General features: G+C 34.1%; 2 protein-coding genes and 1 non-coding gene across 3 annotated transcripts; 2 read left to right on the top strand and 1 right to left on the bottom strand.

The window, feature by feature from the left end:
• Nucleotides 1-3,503: 3,503 nt before the first annotated feature.
• Nucleotides 3,504-4,441, top strand: LOC18608692 (Acyl-CoA N-acyltransferases (NAT) superfamily protein). Its single transcript, XM_007043505.3, has 2 exons — nt 3,504-3,905; nt 4,113-4,441. The coding sequence occupies exons 1-2, from the start codon at nt 3,653-3,655 to the stop codon at nt 4,340-4,342; spliced, it is 483 nt and encodes a 160-aa protein (XP_007043567.1). The 5' UTR covers nt 3,504-3,652; the 3' UTR covers nt 4,343-4,441.
• A 154-nt stretch (nt 4,442-4,595) lies between these two features.
• On the bottom strand, nt 4,596-4,668 carry TRNAV-UAC (transfer RNA valine (anticodon UAC)). The gene has a single exon. It is a non-coding gene; the product is annotated as a tRNA-Val (tRNA).
• Nucleotides 4,669-4,751: 83 nt separating this feature from the next.
• On the top strand, nt 4,752-6,916 carry LOC18608691 (Tetraspanin family protein). The gene is made up of 5 exons (XM_007043504.3): nt 4,752-5,099; nt 5,427-5,526; nt 5,802-5,882; nt 5,984-6,088; nt 6,598-6,916. Exons 1-5 carry the CDS (start codon nt 4,930-4,932, stop codon nt 6,760-6,762), a joined length of 621 nt encoding a protein of 206 aa, XP_007043566.3. The 5' UTR covers nt 4,752-4,929; the 3' UTR covers nt 6,763-6,916.
• Nucleotides 6,917-15,694: the final 8,778 nt, after the last annotated feature.

Here is a 15,694-nt window from a genome sequence, read left to right as displayed (position 1 = left end):
GTCCAACATCCGTCAAAAACAGCCCTAATTTTGTGACAATTGAGCTTAATTTTCTTCAAATTAAAAAATTTTATATTTATAATTAATTTAAAAGTATTTATTCAATTAAATGATATATTAAAAATATAATTGAAAATTCACTTTTATTAACTGTACTATGCAAAATAGTTCACATAACTTTTTTTTTTTTAAGTTGGAATAACTTTGAAGGTCAGCTTCTTGTTAGTATTTTATTAAGTGCTCGTTTGACTTGATTTATTTTTAACTTATCTATTACTTAAAAGTAAAAATTGGGTCAAACAAAATTTCATGAAAAGTAATTTAAAAAAAATAACTTTTTTTTAAAAATAAAATATAAAAAAAAGCTTTAAAAAAACTTCAATTAAGAGCTTTCTTTTTTAAAAAAAAAAAACACACCAGCTTATTAGAAGAGATTTTTTTTTTCAAAAATATCTTCTCTCAAAAAAATACTCCCTCTCCCTATCGATCTCCCTCTTCTCCCTCTTTTCTACAAATCATCATTCTAGGTTTTTTTTTGTTCTTATAAAAATTAAGAAAAAAAAATCTAAAATTCAAAACTGCATTCAGGTATTATTTTTTCTTTTTCTTTCTATTTTGTTTTGCATTTTACTTTCTATCATTTTTTTGGACTTTGAAAACTCTCTTTATTGGTTGATTTTTTTCAATTTATTGTTTGATATGATAATTATATAATGTTTATTTATTCTTAACTTCTTTATGATGTATATAATATTTGATGATTATGATTGAAATAATTAATCAAATAAGTCAATGGTTCTTAGATAAATTAGATGAAAATTGAGATAATATTTATTGATTATGGTTGTTAAGATAATATTATTTATAGAGGTGAACTTTGTTGATAAGGACATGAATAGCTAAACATGATTTTTCTAAATTATTACTCCCACTTTATACTTCTCTTTTTATTTTTTAAGTTCTCCTCTATTGTTAGAGTTAAGGCTTGTAGTAGTGGACTCCTTGGTTTCTTTCATCTCTTTTTTTATAATTTATTATTAATTATAAACTTTATATTATATAAAAATCTTTTTCATAATTTCAAAATTTTATTTTAAATAAATAAAAAATAAAGTTAATTTTTTTATTTTGAACAAAGAAATTAGTGATTAATAAAAAGTTATTTATTAAATACCTTTTATAGTAATTTTAATTAAAATTAGAGTTTATATAAGTTATTTTGTCAAACAATTTATTTATAAAATAGAGCTTATAAAAAGTAAATTTACCAAACAATTTTAGCTTAATTTTAAAAGCTATTATTTTTCATAAAAGTTTGATAATAGTTTTTAAGTTAAAAAAAAAAAAGCTAGGTCAAACATGCTCTAAAAATGAGAATTAGAAGTATACTAGCGAGGATGAGATAAACCTTACCTCTAGAAGTACGTGAGAAAAATAAAAAAATATTCTTAATGAAAATACTACTTCCTTTTACATGAAAACATGAATTAAGTAATATTGCTTACTTACAATAAGAAAATCAATAAGGCTTACTACTCCCTTACAATTATTTGAATCTAATATAAAGTAAGTTAATTTTATCCAATTTTAAGATACCTTGTAGTTCACTTAAAGCTTGATGAAACATTTGGAGGCCTTGATGAGAATATTCATGGTTTGACAAAAAAATTGACAATTTGGTTACCTTATCGATAAATGCAAGAAATTTTATAAAAAAAGTTTGCAAACATTTTTGTATATTGGTAAGGATGTAACGAATATCATAAGAACCTTGGCTCCCGCCTTTATCATATGCATAATTACCTTAGCATCCATTTCAATCCAAACATTAGAAAAAGTGTGATCTTGGCATAAAAGCAGACACTTTTGTAGAGCAAGTAATTTGGCTTTCAGGGTATTATTAAGATCAAAGTTTTTAGAAAATCTAAATATAAGCATACCTGTATGATCAGCAGCACTCCTCTTGCAGTGTTTTGAAATTGGTCCTTAGAACTACCATTGACATTTAACTTAACTTCCTCTATCAAGGGTTTCACCTATTTAATTATTTTGGGTGGTATAGGAGACTCTTTTGTAAATCCGAACCTCCATAAGTTTGCAATTTGTTTGTCATCTTTCCACTGCCATCTTTGTAGGAGATTTCCTTTCTGAAACTGCATCAATAAATTCATGATGTGCCATATTACTCTGTTAGGATAGATATTTAGGTTTATGTGTTTTGCATCATTGCATTCAATCCACAAAAACCAACAAATAAATATAGATAATAAAACCAGAATATGTCCCTTTTTTGTATAATCTCCTGAGTAGTACTTGTACAATATTCTGAGGCCGAATGACATTGATTAGGAAAAATTTAGCAAAGGGATTCCAAACTTGTTGTGCCACCAGACTTTGCCATAAAACATGGACCAATGTTTCCTCTGCGTGACAATATTAGCCAATTTTTAATTTAACTGGTATCCAACCATGCACCAACTGCCACAAAAAAAAAAATGAAGTATTGAGAGGAATACTTTTGTAAATAAAATTGAAAACATTGTCTACTAGTTATTGTCGACGAATCAATTCCCATGCACTTTTAATGGTAAAGTCACCATGAGAAGTAGACACCCAATAAGCAATATCATCTTTAGAGTTTTCAACAGGAATTTTCATAATGTCCTCAATCAAAAAATCAATGAGTACTGCTCAAAGTTTTTCCCTCATCCTATCCTTCATTGTCATAAAAGAAAGAAAGTTTACCAAAGGTTGTTCTCCCATCCAACAATCATGCCAAAAACAAATTTTGCCCCTACCAACCTTACAATGAATATTTTCTTCAATAATGCTGTGGGCATTTTTCAATCGCTTCCATGATTGAGAGTCATGTAGTATAACATTGGTTTGCATTGGTACTTGGCTAGTACAGTACTTAGCTTTAATGAAACGTGTCCGTAAGTTATCAACGGTGCGAAAACGCCATCAAAGTTTGATAAAAAAAGCTTCAAAGACATTTATCAAACTCTTAATGTGTAATCCATTTTTGATGTAAGGGAAGCAAATTTTTTCCACGATACCTAGTGCATACGTTTCGAATCTATAGAATCACCCACTATTGAATAATCGTTCAATTTTTTCCACAACACAGATTTATGATTTGAGTACGTATTTGTTACAAAAATAAAATTAAGATGTAAAAAAACCCAATAATATAAATGCATGAGAATGTGCATCATCGTCATCATGTCAACAAATAATTTGTTATCATTTCAGTAACGTGTGGTCTCACTTTTGAAATCATCGTGGTCATAGTAATAAAATCATTAAAATCATTTTAATGATTTTAGATTAGGTTTATTTTACAATTTATTTTATTTTATTTTATTTTATTTTTTAATGTGTCTAGTTTAATAGAAACTTCTTCCCATTTCTCTTACATTTCTTACTTACTATATACAGTACAGTGTAGTCATATATTTTTTTTTCTCTTATTTCCTTTACTGGGGTGTAGAGCAAAATAAACCAAAAAAAAAATTGAAAAATTAAAAAGAATGCCTTGGCTTTAACAATATATAGCTAATACAGAAACTCAACTGTTTAACTTGACTACTTAAATATACAAACAAGAGTTGGATTTGCCTGGATTGGGAAGGGCAAACGACAGGGAAACATGGAGAGCGGAGCCTTGGTGGTGGTGGAGCTCCGAAGGAACTCAACAAGTTTTGAAAAGGTAGTAAAAGAGATTGTGAAGATGGAGAAAAAGATTTTCCCCAAGCACGAGTCACTTGCTAGATCCTTCGATGAAGAGCTGAGAAAGAACAACGCTGGGTTGCTTTACACAACAGATCTTCATGGAGAAGTGGTCGGCTATGTCATGTATTCCTGGCCCTCTTCACTCTCCGCTTCCATATCAAAGCTTGCAGGTGTTTTTTATCCCCTCGTCTTTTAATATCTTGCATTCTTCCTTCTAACACTGGCCGGTAACCTGCTCGAGTAAAGTACCAAGTTACCTCATTTTGTTTAATGAATATGCCATGTCAAATCTATGTCTTTCTTGTACAGCTGTTTGTTTCTACTTCCGTGATTTATTTCTTTGTTTCTGGATTGGTTGCTGTACATTAACGGAATAGTGAAGGAGAGTCATAGAAGGCAAGGCCATGGAGAGGCATTACTAAAAGCGGCAATTGAAAAATGCAGGACCAGAAATGTCCATCGGATATCACTTCACGTTGATCCTTTGAGAAGTGCTGCCATGGGTCTTTACAAGAAGCTTGGTTTTCAAGTTGATAGCTTGATCAAGAGTTACTACTCCGCTGATCGAGATGCCTATAGAATGTATTTGGATTTCGATCCAAAGTAGTAGTGGAATAGAGCTTGAAACACTTGTCTCTGTAATTTATTTGGGTTCAACGAGCAAGAAGCTAATATTGAAACGTGCATCATTCAATTGAAGAACAAACCATTTTTGTCTTTGCTTCTTTTGAGGAAATAAAGGTTAACCGTCACTCTGTACGTCTTGTATAATTGTCTTCTGAGTAAATAAACAAGGAAAATGGGTGACAAAAATGTACATAAACAAGTAAAATGAGTGATAAAAATGAAACTCAATGCTTTGATGCTGCCCAGGATCGAACTGGGGACCTTTAGTGTGTAAGACTAACGTGATAACCACTACACCACAGCATCGGGATGCAGAGAGCTATTCGTCTAAACATACAAATTACTTATTTTCTCATAACCATTCCTTCCACGCCGGTGACTATAAAAGGCGTTTCAAAACTCCCGCATAAAAGAGCCCATAACCCCGTTCAATCAAAATTTTCTCAGCGTACTACTCACGCGCCTAAGCCCTAGATTAACAAATCTAGGCTTCCATCCAGGTTTTTGCTGCAGATTTGATGAATTAGATCGAAATTGGGCAAATCTTTTATCAATAGAGCATCAAAAATGGTGAGAGTGGTAAGGAGCTGCGTACAATCAATATTGAAGCTGGTGAATTCAATCATAGGAATGGTTGGTACGGCTATGATTCTGTATGCAATTTGGTTAATTAGGGTTTGGCAAAGAGAAATTGGGGATTTTTTTCCGTTTGAAGGCTCTGATTATGCAGCTCCATGGTATGTTCTCTATCTTGGGGTTAATGGGGAAGCCTGGGATTTCAAAAAAGTCGATCTTTTTGGTTTTTCTTGGGTTATGAAATGTGAAAAGAAATGTGTTTTATATTTGATTTGATGAATTTTTTTTTTGTTGTTTTCTGTGTTTTTGAATCATTATTAGTTTCCATTTTCTGTTTGGTTGATGGGAAAATGAAGGAAAGTTAAAAATATAAATAGAAGCTTTTAGTTATTCAGTTAGTGTTCTTTTAATTCTCTCTTGTTTTGGACGGACCACAATTCGATTTTTCTGCTAAAAACAAATCTCCTTTGTTTTTGGGTGAATTGTAGGTTTATCTACACTTTCCTTGGCCTGGGTGTTACTTTGTGTGTGATTACATGTTCTGGGCATATTGCTGCTGAAACTGCAAATGGCTGTTGCCTTTATTTTGTATCCTTTTTCTTGATTCAGTTAAACTAGATATCAATGCCCCATAATTATCTGGAATTTTACTCAAATTTCGTTCTAGAAGTGCAATGTTACATTGTGGAGTGTTTTGTTTATGGCTTACAGTTTCTTATTATTATTATACACATATAACTAACTAGCCCTTCTCAGTTTTTTTGTTCTTTGCCACTATGATGATGAATATGCTTTACTGCTTCACAAACTCAAACCACAACTTAATGGGATGGTAAATTTGTTGTTGACCTTAAATGCATTAGTATATGGCCTTCACCTTTTTACTTCTTATGCTGGAGGCTGCAGTGACGACTGATGTATTTCTGAATAATGACTGGGAGGAGGTATATCACATACAAAAGCTGATAATTGAATAAATTTTGTACAGCTTACTACATTTGCTTGTCAAAACTTAATGTGATCACTATGCTGATTTTTATACCAGGACTTTCCAGTGGATCCAAGTGGGAGTTTTAATAAGTTCAAAAATTTCATCAGGTCGAACTTCGAATTCTGCAAGTGGATAGGCTTTTCTGTCGTGTCTGTACAGGTTAATATCTTTCTTGGACTGAAAGTGATGGGAAATTGTACAGTGCATTTCACATGATTAACTACAGTGAAATTAGCATGCTCAGTTGTTGGGTTTAAATATGTCATTTGGTTATTTGTCCTTGCAATGCAAATGATTTGAATGCATGTTTATGATTGGCTGTATCCCACATAGACAAATAGCTAGTTACGCTCTGTGCACTTGAGGGTTGTTGAAGTTACCATGCGGTTTCACTTATAGAAGCAATTTCCTAAATGCTCCTGGGTAAACTGGAAAATATGAAATGGAATTGAAGCAGAAGCATACAGGTATAGTTAAGGGTTTACGTTTTCATGGCCTGTTTTCAGCTTCACTCTATTGTTTTCAAAGCTTCCCTCTCTCCCTCCTCTTTCTTGGTTCTCCTTTTGAGTTTTTCCCATTTCTAATGTGAAAGTTTGTCTAGGTTAGAGGAGTAAGATTAGCATGCCATGGTTATCATATGCTTGACCGTCTACCTTCTTCTTTTGCAGGGACTATGTATCCTATTGGCAATGATCCTTAAAGCTCTTGGGCCGCATCAATATTATGAGAGTGATGATGATATTGATCCTGCGAGGGTTCCACTCCTGAAGAATGCTGTTCACCCACCTTATGTCGTTGGCAGCCCTGCATATGGATCCCATAGTCATGCCTGAAATATGAGAATTAAGTGTATGGTAAAAATTATGTGCTTAAACCTGGGATTGAGAGCTGTTTGCTTAGCGTCCCGGGGTCGAGTGTTGAGTTACTGATGTAAAGAATGAGGTATCAAGTTTTGCGAATCAAGCTCCTGTTGGGTTTGGAAGGGTATACCTTGGCTGCTCATTTGGATGGTGCTTTGCATCCAAATCTCCTCATTACTAAAATATATTTCTGCGTTTCAAAAATAAAAGTAAAAAGTAAAAGATTAAATACAAAATTTAGGACCCGACTTTGGGTTTAATGTGCAATATAGAAACTCTAATTTTGTGTAATTAAGAAAATAATGTTACCATAAAGAAATCTGCCGATAGTAAACCGTCTATGTCATTATTGGATGTGACATTACATGACAAAATTGAACTATGGGTATGCTTGGTTCATGAAACAAATATGAATGGAATAAAATACTTATTGTGTGTGAATAAAATAGTTATTATGTAATTTGGTACAGTGAAGAGAATAGGGATAGGAGTTGCTATTATGATTTATTGCAATGCTTAGCTAGTAAAAAAAAACTTTTGAATAAGAAAAGAATAGGTCATAAAAAGATAAAAATACTTTTCATTATATTAGTATTTATTTTCAACAAAATAATGCATTGTATTACTTTCATCAAAATTATACATTTTATATATTATTTTGATGCAAAGTTTGGCCTTGGCACAAACAAAAAGGAAAGAGAAATTTCTTGATGTCACGGTCCTCAAGTGGACGTAAATCTTATATTATCGAAATAATGCTCTCAGTGGGCCAAGCTATAAAGTCCCACATCGAAGAGAAACTCCTAATGGTAGAGTAAGGATGGATGTTATGATCTTAGAGAGGGGAATTATGAATCCCACATTGGTTATATACTAGAGTGATATTAGGCATATAAAAGTTCACACCACTTTTAACCTGTGAGGTGCCTTTTATGGGACAAAACTGTGAGGTCAATAGGTAAAAGCAAACAATACCTCACATGGGTTGGTGTGGACCGAAACAATTGGTATTAGAGCAGACTCTAAGTATTAGTAATGTGCCATTAAGGACATGGACTCTTGTTGAAGTGAGGGAGCCATGGCTTTATGCTAGATTGATATTGGGCATATAAGGATTCACACCACTTTTAACCTAATCCCTTTTACCTAATCCCTTTTGTGGGACACAACCATAATACCTCACAAAGGTTGATCCTAATCCCTTTTACCTAATCCCTTTTGTGGGACACAACCGTAATACTTCACAAAGGTTGATGTGGATCGTGAGAAAAACACCTCGAAACTTATATAAGTAATATTTTCTTCTAAATAATATTTTTGATGTACAATATTTGATAAAAAGAAAACTCACTAAAGAAGAAGTTTTCCCCATTATGCAAAATGTTATGCACCTTTTAATAATTTTGGTCAATTCAATGAAGAGAGTTGCAAGCCCAAGGCATTAAATAAAGAACAAAAAATAGGACAATAGCAAACTAAGCTTAAAACATTATACAATAAACAAAAAACAAAACACTTGAGCATATTCAATTCAATCTATTTTCCTTTACATCCAATATGTACATGATCACAGGCGGAGTTGGACAAGTGGATGGTGGATGAGAGTAACGCAACTAGAAAGTTGGACTAGAGAGAAGTGATAGTGATTGGCGGAGTTGGAAACAGTGGAAGAGAACAATGTGGCTGGAAGAGAAAGAGGGAGAAGAGGAAGAGAGAGAAAATTTGATTTTATATGGGTAAGGTTGTAATTTTCTAAACTTATGAGAGGTAATTTTGTTTTTATGATTTTGAAAGTTATTCCTTCAGACATGGAATAGTTAATACCAAGAAAATTGAATTTAATTAAAGATGATTTTTTATTGATTTTGAGGATTAGGTAAAACTTAACAATGCGTTTGGTAGGGGGAATAGCATAGCTATTCCCCCTCTATTCCCATGCCATTCCATTTCCCTTGTTTGGTTGGCAAACAAGTGCGGAATAGGTATTCCGGAGGAATAGAAATTCCTCAAATTTGGCTTTTGGATGGGAATGGCTAATATCCGTCTCCCCCCCCCCCCTGGTATTATCTATTTTGTGATCGGGGGAATAAGTTTGAAATGTAATTTGACTAAAATACCCTTAACTGATTAAGAAAATCACCACTTTGTCCCATATAAAATGTAATTTTTTTTCTCTCTCTTCCTCCTTCCCCCATCTTCCTCAGCAGTTTCAGTCGTTCTTCCCTTGAAAAGCCTCTTCTCTCTCAACCGATCTTCGACCGTCTTCCTCTCTTCTATCAGTCGCCTTTCCCCCGTCTTCATCTCCTTTCTTAGTTGGTCTTCTTCCTCTCTCTCAATTGGTCTTCCCCTCTCTCTCAGCCACTCTCACCCGTCTTCCCCTCTCTCTCAGCCGTCCATAGTCGAGGTAGTTGCTTCAAATCCTTCAGGCAACAAAATTTTAATTTAATTGTTGTGATTTTGTGATTACTTGTGATTATTGTTAGTAGATCTAATTTAAGGGTTTTTATTGTTAGTAGATCTGATTTACTTGTGATTTTGTGTTGTGATTTTTATGAATTTTGATTCTGAGTAGTTGGAATTTATGGGAAAAAATTGTTGTTTGAATTTTTTTTTTGATGATTAAAAACCAGTAATCAGGGCACCTACTCGAAAACCCGCTCTATATTCCCTCTAACTGCCCGCCAGGGCCCTTCATTCTACAGCTGTCTAGTTGGTTCTCTGCTATACCCTAGAGGATACCATCTTTAGTCTCTCTACTTTCAATTAGTACACAATATGAAGAGAATAAACAAGCATGTCAAATGATTGAAACACTTGATTTCTGTTGGAGTCTGGAAGGTTTTTTTTCTATAAGTTACAATGATGGCAGCAATAATGGTAGTACTAGGGTCTTTGTTTTGTATTAGAGCATATCATCATCCAATGTACTCGTTTCGTTTGTGAAAACATACTAGCAGTTTTTTTCATTGATTTTACCTTTGTAGTTTATTGTCTTTTTATCCTCTAGTTAAAATTTTTTTGAGTTTGCACATATTATGCTAATTGATGTAATATCCCTTTTGTAGACTAGCATCTACACCAGCATCAGACAGTACACATACGAAAAAAGTGGCATCTTTTGATCCATTCTATGCGAACATTACAATAACAGGTTGTTTTTTTGGTAGCAGAGTATATAGAGATTACACATGCTCGAAAATAATCATTTCTGCTTGGAAGGATTTCCTTTTGTTTACAAATAGAATATTTTTCTAATATCTTTTTTAATTGGTAAACTTTTATCTTGTGAGCAGCTAGTCATCTTGGTAAGGCGGTGATGTTTGAGTTCTCCACTATTGCTAAAGGTCTTGGGGAAGCTGATGTGAATGGCATGATGAAACCTGTTCTAGATATGTTTCACAAATTATGGTTGAAGGCCACAAGGATGGAGTCAGAGGGGCGTGAAGAGTCCATGAGCCCTCCAAAGCCCTGAGAAATTCTTTCTTAACGCTACTTATGTAGAGCCAATGGTAAGAACTTGACTGAAGCTTTATCTCGTATGTATTTGATAGTATTATAGTTTGTTCAAAGAATTAAAATGAAACAGTTTTATCATTTGATATATATAGATAAAATGAGTCTTTACTTTAATCTCTCTGCAGCCTAAAGTCTAATATATTAAAGTAATTATATGTGTTTTGTGATACTATATTAAAGTAAATTATAAATCCATTTCTTTCCTATTCAGGCTGAAATATTGTAAGTAAATACTGTTTTAAATGCCATTCTCAAAGCATCTTTGCAAAAGTTAAATAACTTATTATTGAAACTAATTCAAAAAAATACTGCCACTGCCACTTCCTGGTGCTATACCCAAAAACTCACTTGTCTTTTTCTGCTTGCAGGAGATATATCATGAACCAAATGGAGTTTGCTACTTTTTACCAAAATAAACAATTTCACTACAACTTTGTTATACTAAATATATTTATAATTGATAAGATAGGGAACTGTGTACTTTGTGTGTGAACTATGTTTCTTTAGAGTTGTATACCCAGGTAAATTTATAGCATCTCCATGCTAATATACTTTAGTTATGCTTGTAAATTGTTATTTTCTTCCCAGATATGGAATGCTTATCTAAATTGAAAAACACGTTATTTCTCTTTTTGCCATTTATGTTTCCTCAGCATCAAATGCTGGGTTCAAAGAAATGATTTTCTTCTTTTTTTAAAAGGTAATATGAATTTGTATTTAATCTATCAAAAGACATAATTTACATTTTTTTGGGAAAAAAAATTGAAGGTCATCATTTAATTTTAGCTAGATATGATTTTATATTTCATATATCAAAAGACATATCTTACCTTTTTTTTTAGAAAAAAATGGAAGACTATCTTTTTAATTTCAAAGATATGATTTTCTATTTAATATATCAAAAAACATGATTCTCTATTTCTACTAGTATTTTCATTTTTTTCTCAAATATTTCTTCTTTGATATTTTTTCTAAACAATATTTGGAAAATGATTCATAGTATATGAAGAATTGGCTAAAAAAAAACATCTATACACAAATTTAATTGATTATGATGGATAAAATATAATATAATTAAATTATATTTTAAATAATTATCCATTTATAAAAATATGTGACTAAATTATAATTATTTTTAGTAATTGGGAGAAAATATAATTATGATGGATAATTGTCTTTTGGGATAAATGTGTATTTAAATGATAATAAGGATAATTTTATTTTTTTTATGAAAATAATTGTTAATATGGTCAAGGGTAAATTTGTCTTTTTATCACCTATTCCTTTCTTATTCCAATCTTATTTCTACCAACCAAACACTGCAATAAGTCATAATAGCAATTCCTGCTCTACTCCATTCACAATACCAAACAAAGTAATAACTATTCTATTCTATTCCTTCTTTATTCTATTTTCACAGAATAGCAATTCTATTCCATTTCTGCCTATTCCGCGAACCAAACGTGCAATAAGAATTGCTATCTTTTACCAACTTGCCAACCAAACAAGGGGAGCAAATAGTAGCTAGGAATAAAGAGGAACAAACGTGTTGTATATGTATGATAATCAATGTGGCAGTTAGTTAAGATGATGTGAATGTATTCTAATGCATAATTGATGAAAATTTCACGGTTCCTTTTGGATAGTCACATCTTTTCCCATTTCAATGAAGGTATATTATTTTTAGTGACATATAGCTAGTATTTCAGAGTTGATTTTGATAATAAATATCTTTCACTTTAAACTATTGAGTCTCAAGATTTTATCCTACAAAAAATATTTTACTAATTGAAAATAGTGTGAATATTTAAGATTCTTAATCTTATTTTAATACATAATCAAGGTGAGATTCACAATTCCCTCAACCCTCAACTGCAGCCGGAAAGAAGTAAATATATTCAAGGTAAGCAACAATTCTCAAACTAGTGAGCACTATCCTTTCTAACATGGCCGGTTTCCCTTCCTTCGCAATCAGTTAGGCTATTCTTTGATGCAAAGGCCTTGGAGCTATGCATCTTATTGCTCACTTCAAGTTTGTAATATGTTCTACGTCTTGTGTGTGGAAGAGGGCTTGTAAGGCATTCTTTTTTTTTTTTGGTGATTATAAAATAAACTAAAGAGGAAATTGTGAGAAAATGACCTCGTGATAAGGTGATTTCAGAAATAACTACCCATATAAAGTTATCTGTTTCTACTCAAAAATAAACATGAGTAGACCAAAATGCCCTTAAAAATATCGTTTCAAATAAATGCTTAACTGTTTGAGCTATCTGCCTCCCGTTAGAGAGAAAATGAAAAACATTAAAAATAAATGCTCGCAACTGTTTGGGCTCGGTCATCTTTCTCTGTCTCAACTCTGGCAAGTCTCTGATGAGCACCATCGTTGTCAGCTCTCTCAGATCTTTGAACTGTATGAGCTCTATCAACTCTCTGTTGAGCACCATCGTCATCAGGCTGTGATCTATATCTCAGCATCTGGCCGCATTATCGTAGATTAACACACCCTATAACAAAGATGACATCAAGGTATATGTTATTGGGTTTATTTCTGCAACACACTTAAATTTCTGAAACATTTGATGTAAATGATTAGATGGATTAGAAACATTGCCCAGAGTTGTTACACGCCACGCATCTATAACATGAGTTAGAGTTATTTTAGCGTGTCACGACTGTTCCTGGCATGTTGTGGGTTAACTAGTTATTTGGGTTGTTAGCGTGTCACGACTGTTCCTAAGGTGTGGTGGGTTAATTGAATTTATGGGTTTTTGGTGTGTCACGGTTGTTCCTGGCATGTCGTGGGTTAACTGGTTTTTTGGGTTTTTAGCGTGTCACGGATGTTGGTGTAACCAGTCAGTAATTACAGTGATTGACGTGTCACGACAGTGATGCATGGCGTGTAACGATGCTGATGCATGGCGTGTCACAACATTTGACTTGATATGCATGGCGTGTTACAACATTTTACGTTATATGCATGGCATGTAACAACACGACTAACAAATTTTTGATCATGGCATGTATTGTGTAAAATGATTGACAATATTTTTTTTTTCAAAATTTCAGTGGGGTTCCAATTATGCGACTTGTGATAAGACACGGTGGTTAGTGGGTAGATGGCATTTACAAGGGTGGTGAGTCACGAATGCGGGGGGTTATGAGTGATTTGTCGTTTGTGGGCTTGATGAAGCTGGTTGAAGATGTTATTGGGGTAAACTCAGAAATTGACGAGATTGAGTTACATGCATTGATCAGTACACCCGGAGAGCTATCACGGCCAATTATCAAGGACGATGAAGATGTTGCATTAATTTTCCTAGAACAGAGGAATGTTTCGGCTGTGTATGTCAACATTAAGGGATGCCAAACAAATGTTATGTCACATGGAGAAGTTGGACAACATGGTAATCAACTCAATCAAAATGAGATTTACAATGCTTCACATATACCACAGCATTTGGTCTGTAACCCACAACAATGGCAATTGAGGTATGCATAAGAGTTTGTGCAGCCCGGTAGACAGACGGCATTCACAGAACAGTTGGCTGCACAATTCCGATCAGGATGTGCATAAAACCAATTTCTTGCTTCTCTTGAACATGTGCAACGATTGGGTGAAACTGTAGAGTGTGTAATGCCATTGTCAAATGAGAATACGATAGTTGAGGACAACAATGTGAGGCTGGAGGGTGACATTGCGACGCTGGAGTATAATACTACATTTGATAAGGGAAATGAGGATTTGTTCGCTGCAAGTGAAGATAGATTTGATCACACTTCAAATGATGGGCTTGAACAATCGCAAGGTGACAGTTCAGACGATGATTGCCTTTATGATAGTGACATTCCAATTTGCAATAATGTTAAAGGCGAAACGGAACCTGTTGGAGGTGTTGATGTAGGAGATGTTCAGTGTGATGACCCCATATACAATAACCCATCGCTGGTGAGAACGCGATTCGTTGCCTTGATACATTGCTCGATGACAGTGATAAGGAAAAGGGAAATGCAGGGATATCTCGTACGTGGGTAATTGCAGATGCAGAAAGGTTCTCCTTCCAAACAATTATCACTGAGGAGTCGACATGTGTCAAAGATCGTTTATACAAAGGAAGAATGTTTTCGTCGAAGGCCGAGTTGAAACGAGCTTTGAACATGTTGGTTATAAAATAGAAGTTTGCGATAAGAGTAAAAAGGTCATGTAAAGCTCGTTATGAGGTTGGTTGCAAGGACAAGGCATGCAAGTTCAATGTTCGTGCAACGAAATTACTTGATAGAGGAGAATATTGGAAAGTTCGGACATTCCACAAAGTACACACTTGTACCGTTGATGGTTTGCAAGGGTGGTTTCCAACTACGAGTGCGAAGATGATTGGTGAACTTATGTCACACAAGATTCGGGCTAATGGAGTAGCATTGAAACCTAAGGACATAATTTGTGAGATGAGGGTTCAGTGGGGATTGGAATGCTTGTATGGTAAGGCTTGACAAGCGAAGGAATATGCAGAAAGGCTTGTTTTCGATCCATCGGAGGAGTCATTTCAACTACTACCATCGTATTTTTAAATGTTGGAACAAGAAAATCCTGGCACAGTGACTATAGTGGCTACTGATGAGGAAGAGAGATTCAAATATTGTTTCTGGTCATACGGGACTTGTATTCGGGGGTTTAGGGATGTAATGCGTCCTACGATTGTAATTGATGCGACACATCTGAAAGGCAGGTTCAAAGGTGTTCTGTTTGTCGTTGTATGCAAAGATGTGAACGAGTGCGTATATCCAGTTGCGTTTGGCATCGGCCATGTTGAGGATGAAGACTCGTGGACGTGGTTTCTTAGCCAGTTGCGTGATGCGGTTGGTTGTCCTGAAAACACTATGTTCATTTTTGATCAACATCTCGGAATTAAGAAAGCAATCCAAAATGCATACCCAGAACCGCACCATGGTTTATGCAGTTACCACTTGAAAAAAAACTTTAAAAACAAGTTCAAACGCGACGATGTTTGTATGTTTTTCACCCTTACTTGAGATTGCTATAAGGTGGCCGATTTCAACAGACATATGAACCAGATACAGCAGATTCACTTGGGAACCCACGCGAACCTTATGAGAATAGGGTCTGAGAAATGGGCACTTGCATGTTCACTGGCTAGGTGATACCAAATGATGACATCCAACATTGCGAAATGTGTTAACTCATGCTTGAAGCATGCAAGACAAATGCCGATCACTGTTTTGATCGAGTTCATTAGAGACATGTTCTAGCGTTGGTTCCATGAACGGTACGAAGATATCGTCAAAGTGACCACGCCCCTCAGCCCTTGGGTTGCCAGGTAGTTGAGTAAAAGGTTCAATGATGCGCATCGCTTTCTAGTTAAGCCTATCAATC

The sequence above is a fragment of the Theobroma cacao genome, chromosome 2, assembly GCF_053813885.1.
Source record: "Theobroma cacao isolate CCN51 chromosome 2, ASM5381388v1, whole genome shotgun sequence".
NCBI classification, from domain to species: Eukaryota; Viridiplantae; Streptophyta; class Magnoliopsida; order Malvales; family Malvaceae; genus Theobroma; species Theobroma cacao.
Note: the sequence above shows the minus strand (reverse complement) of the source record. Positions and strands in the feature narration are given on the sequence as shown.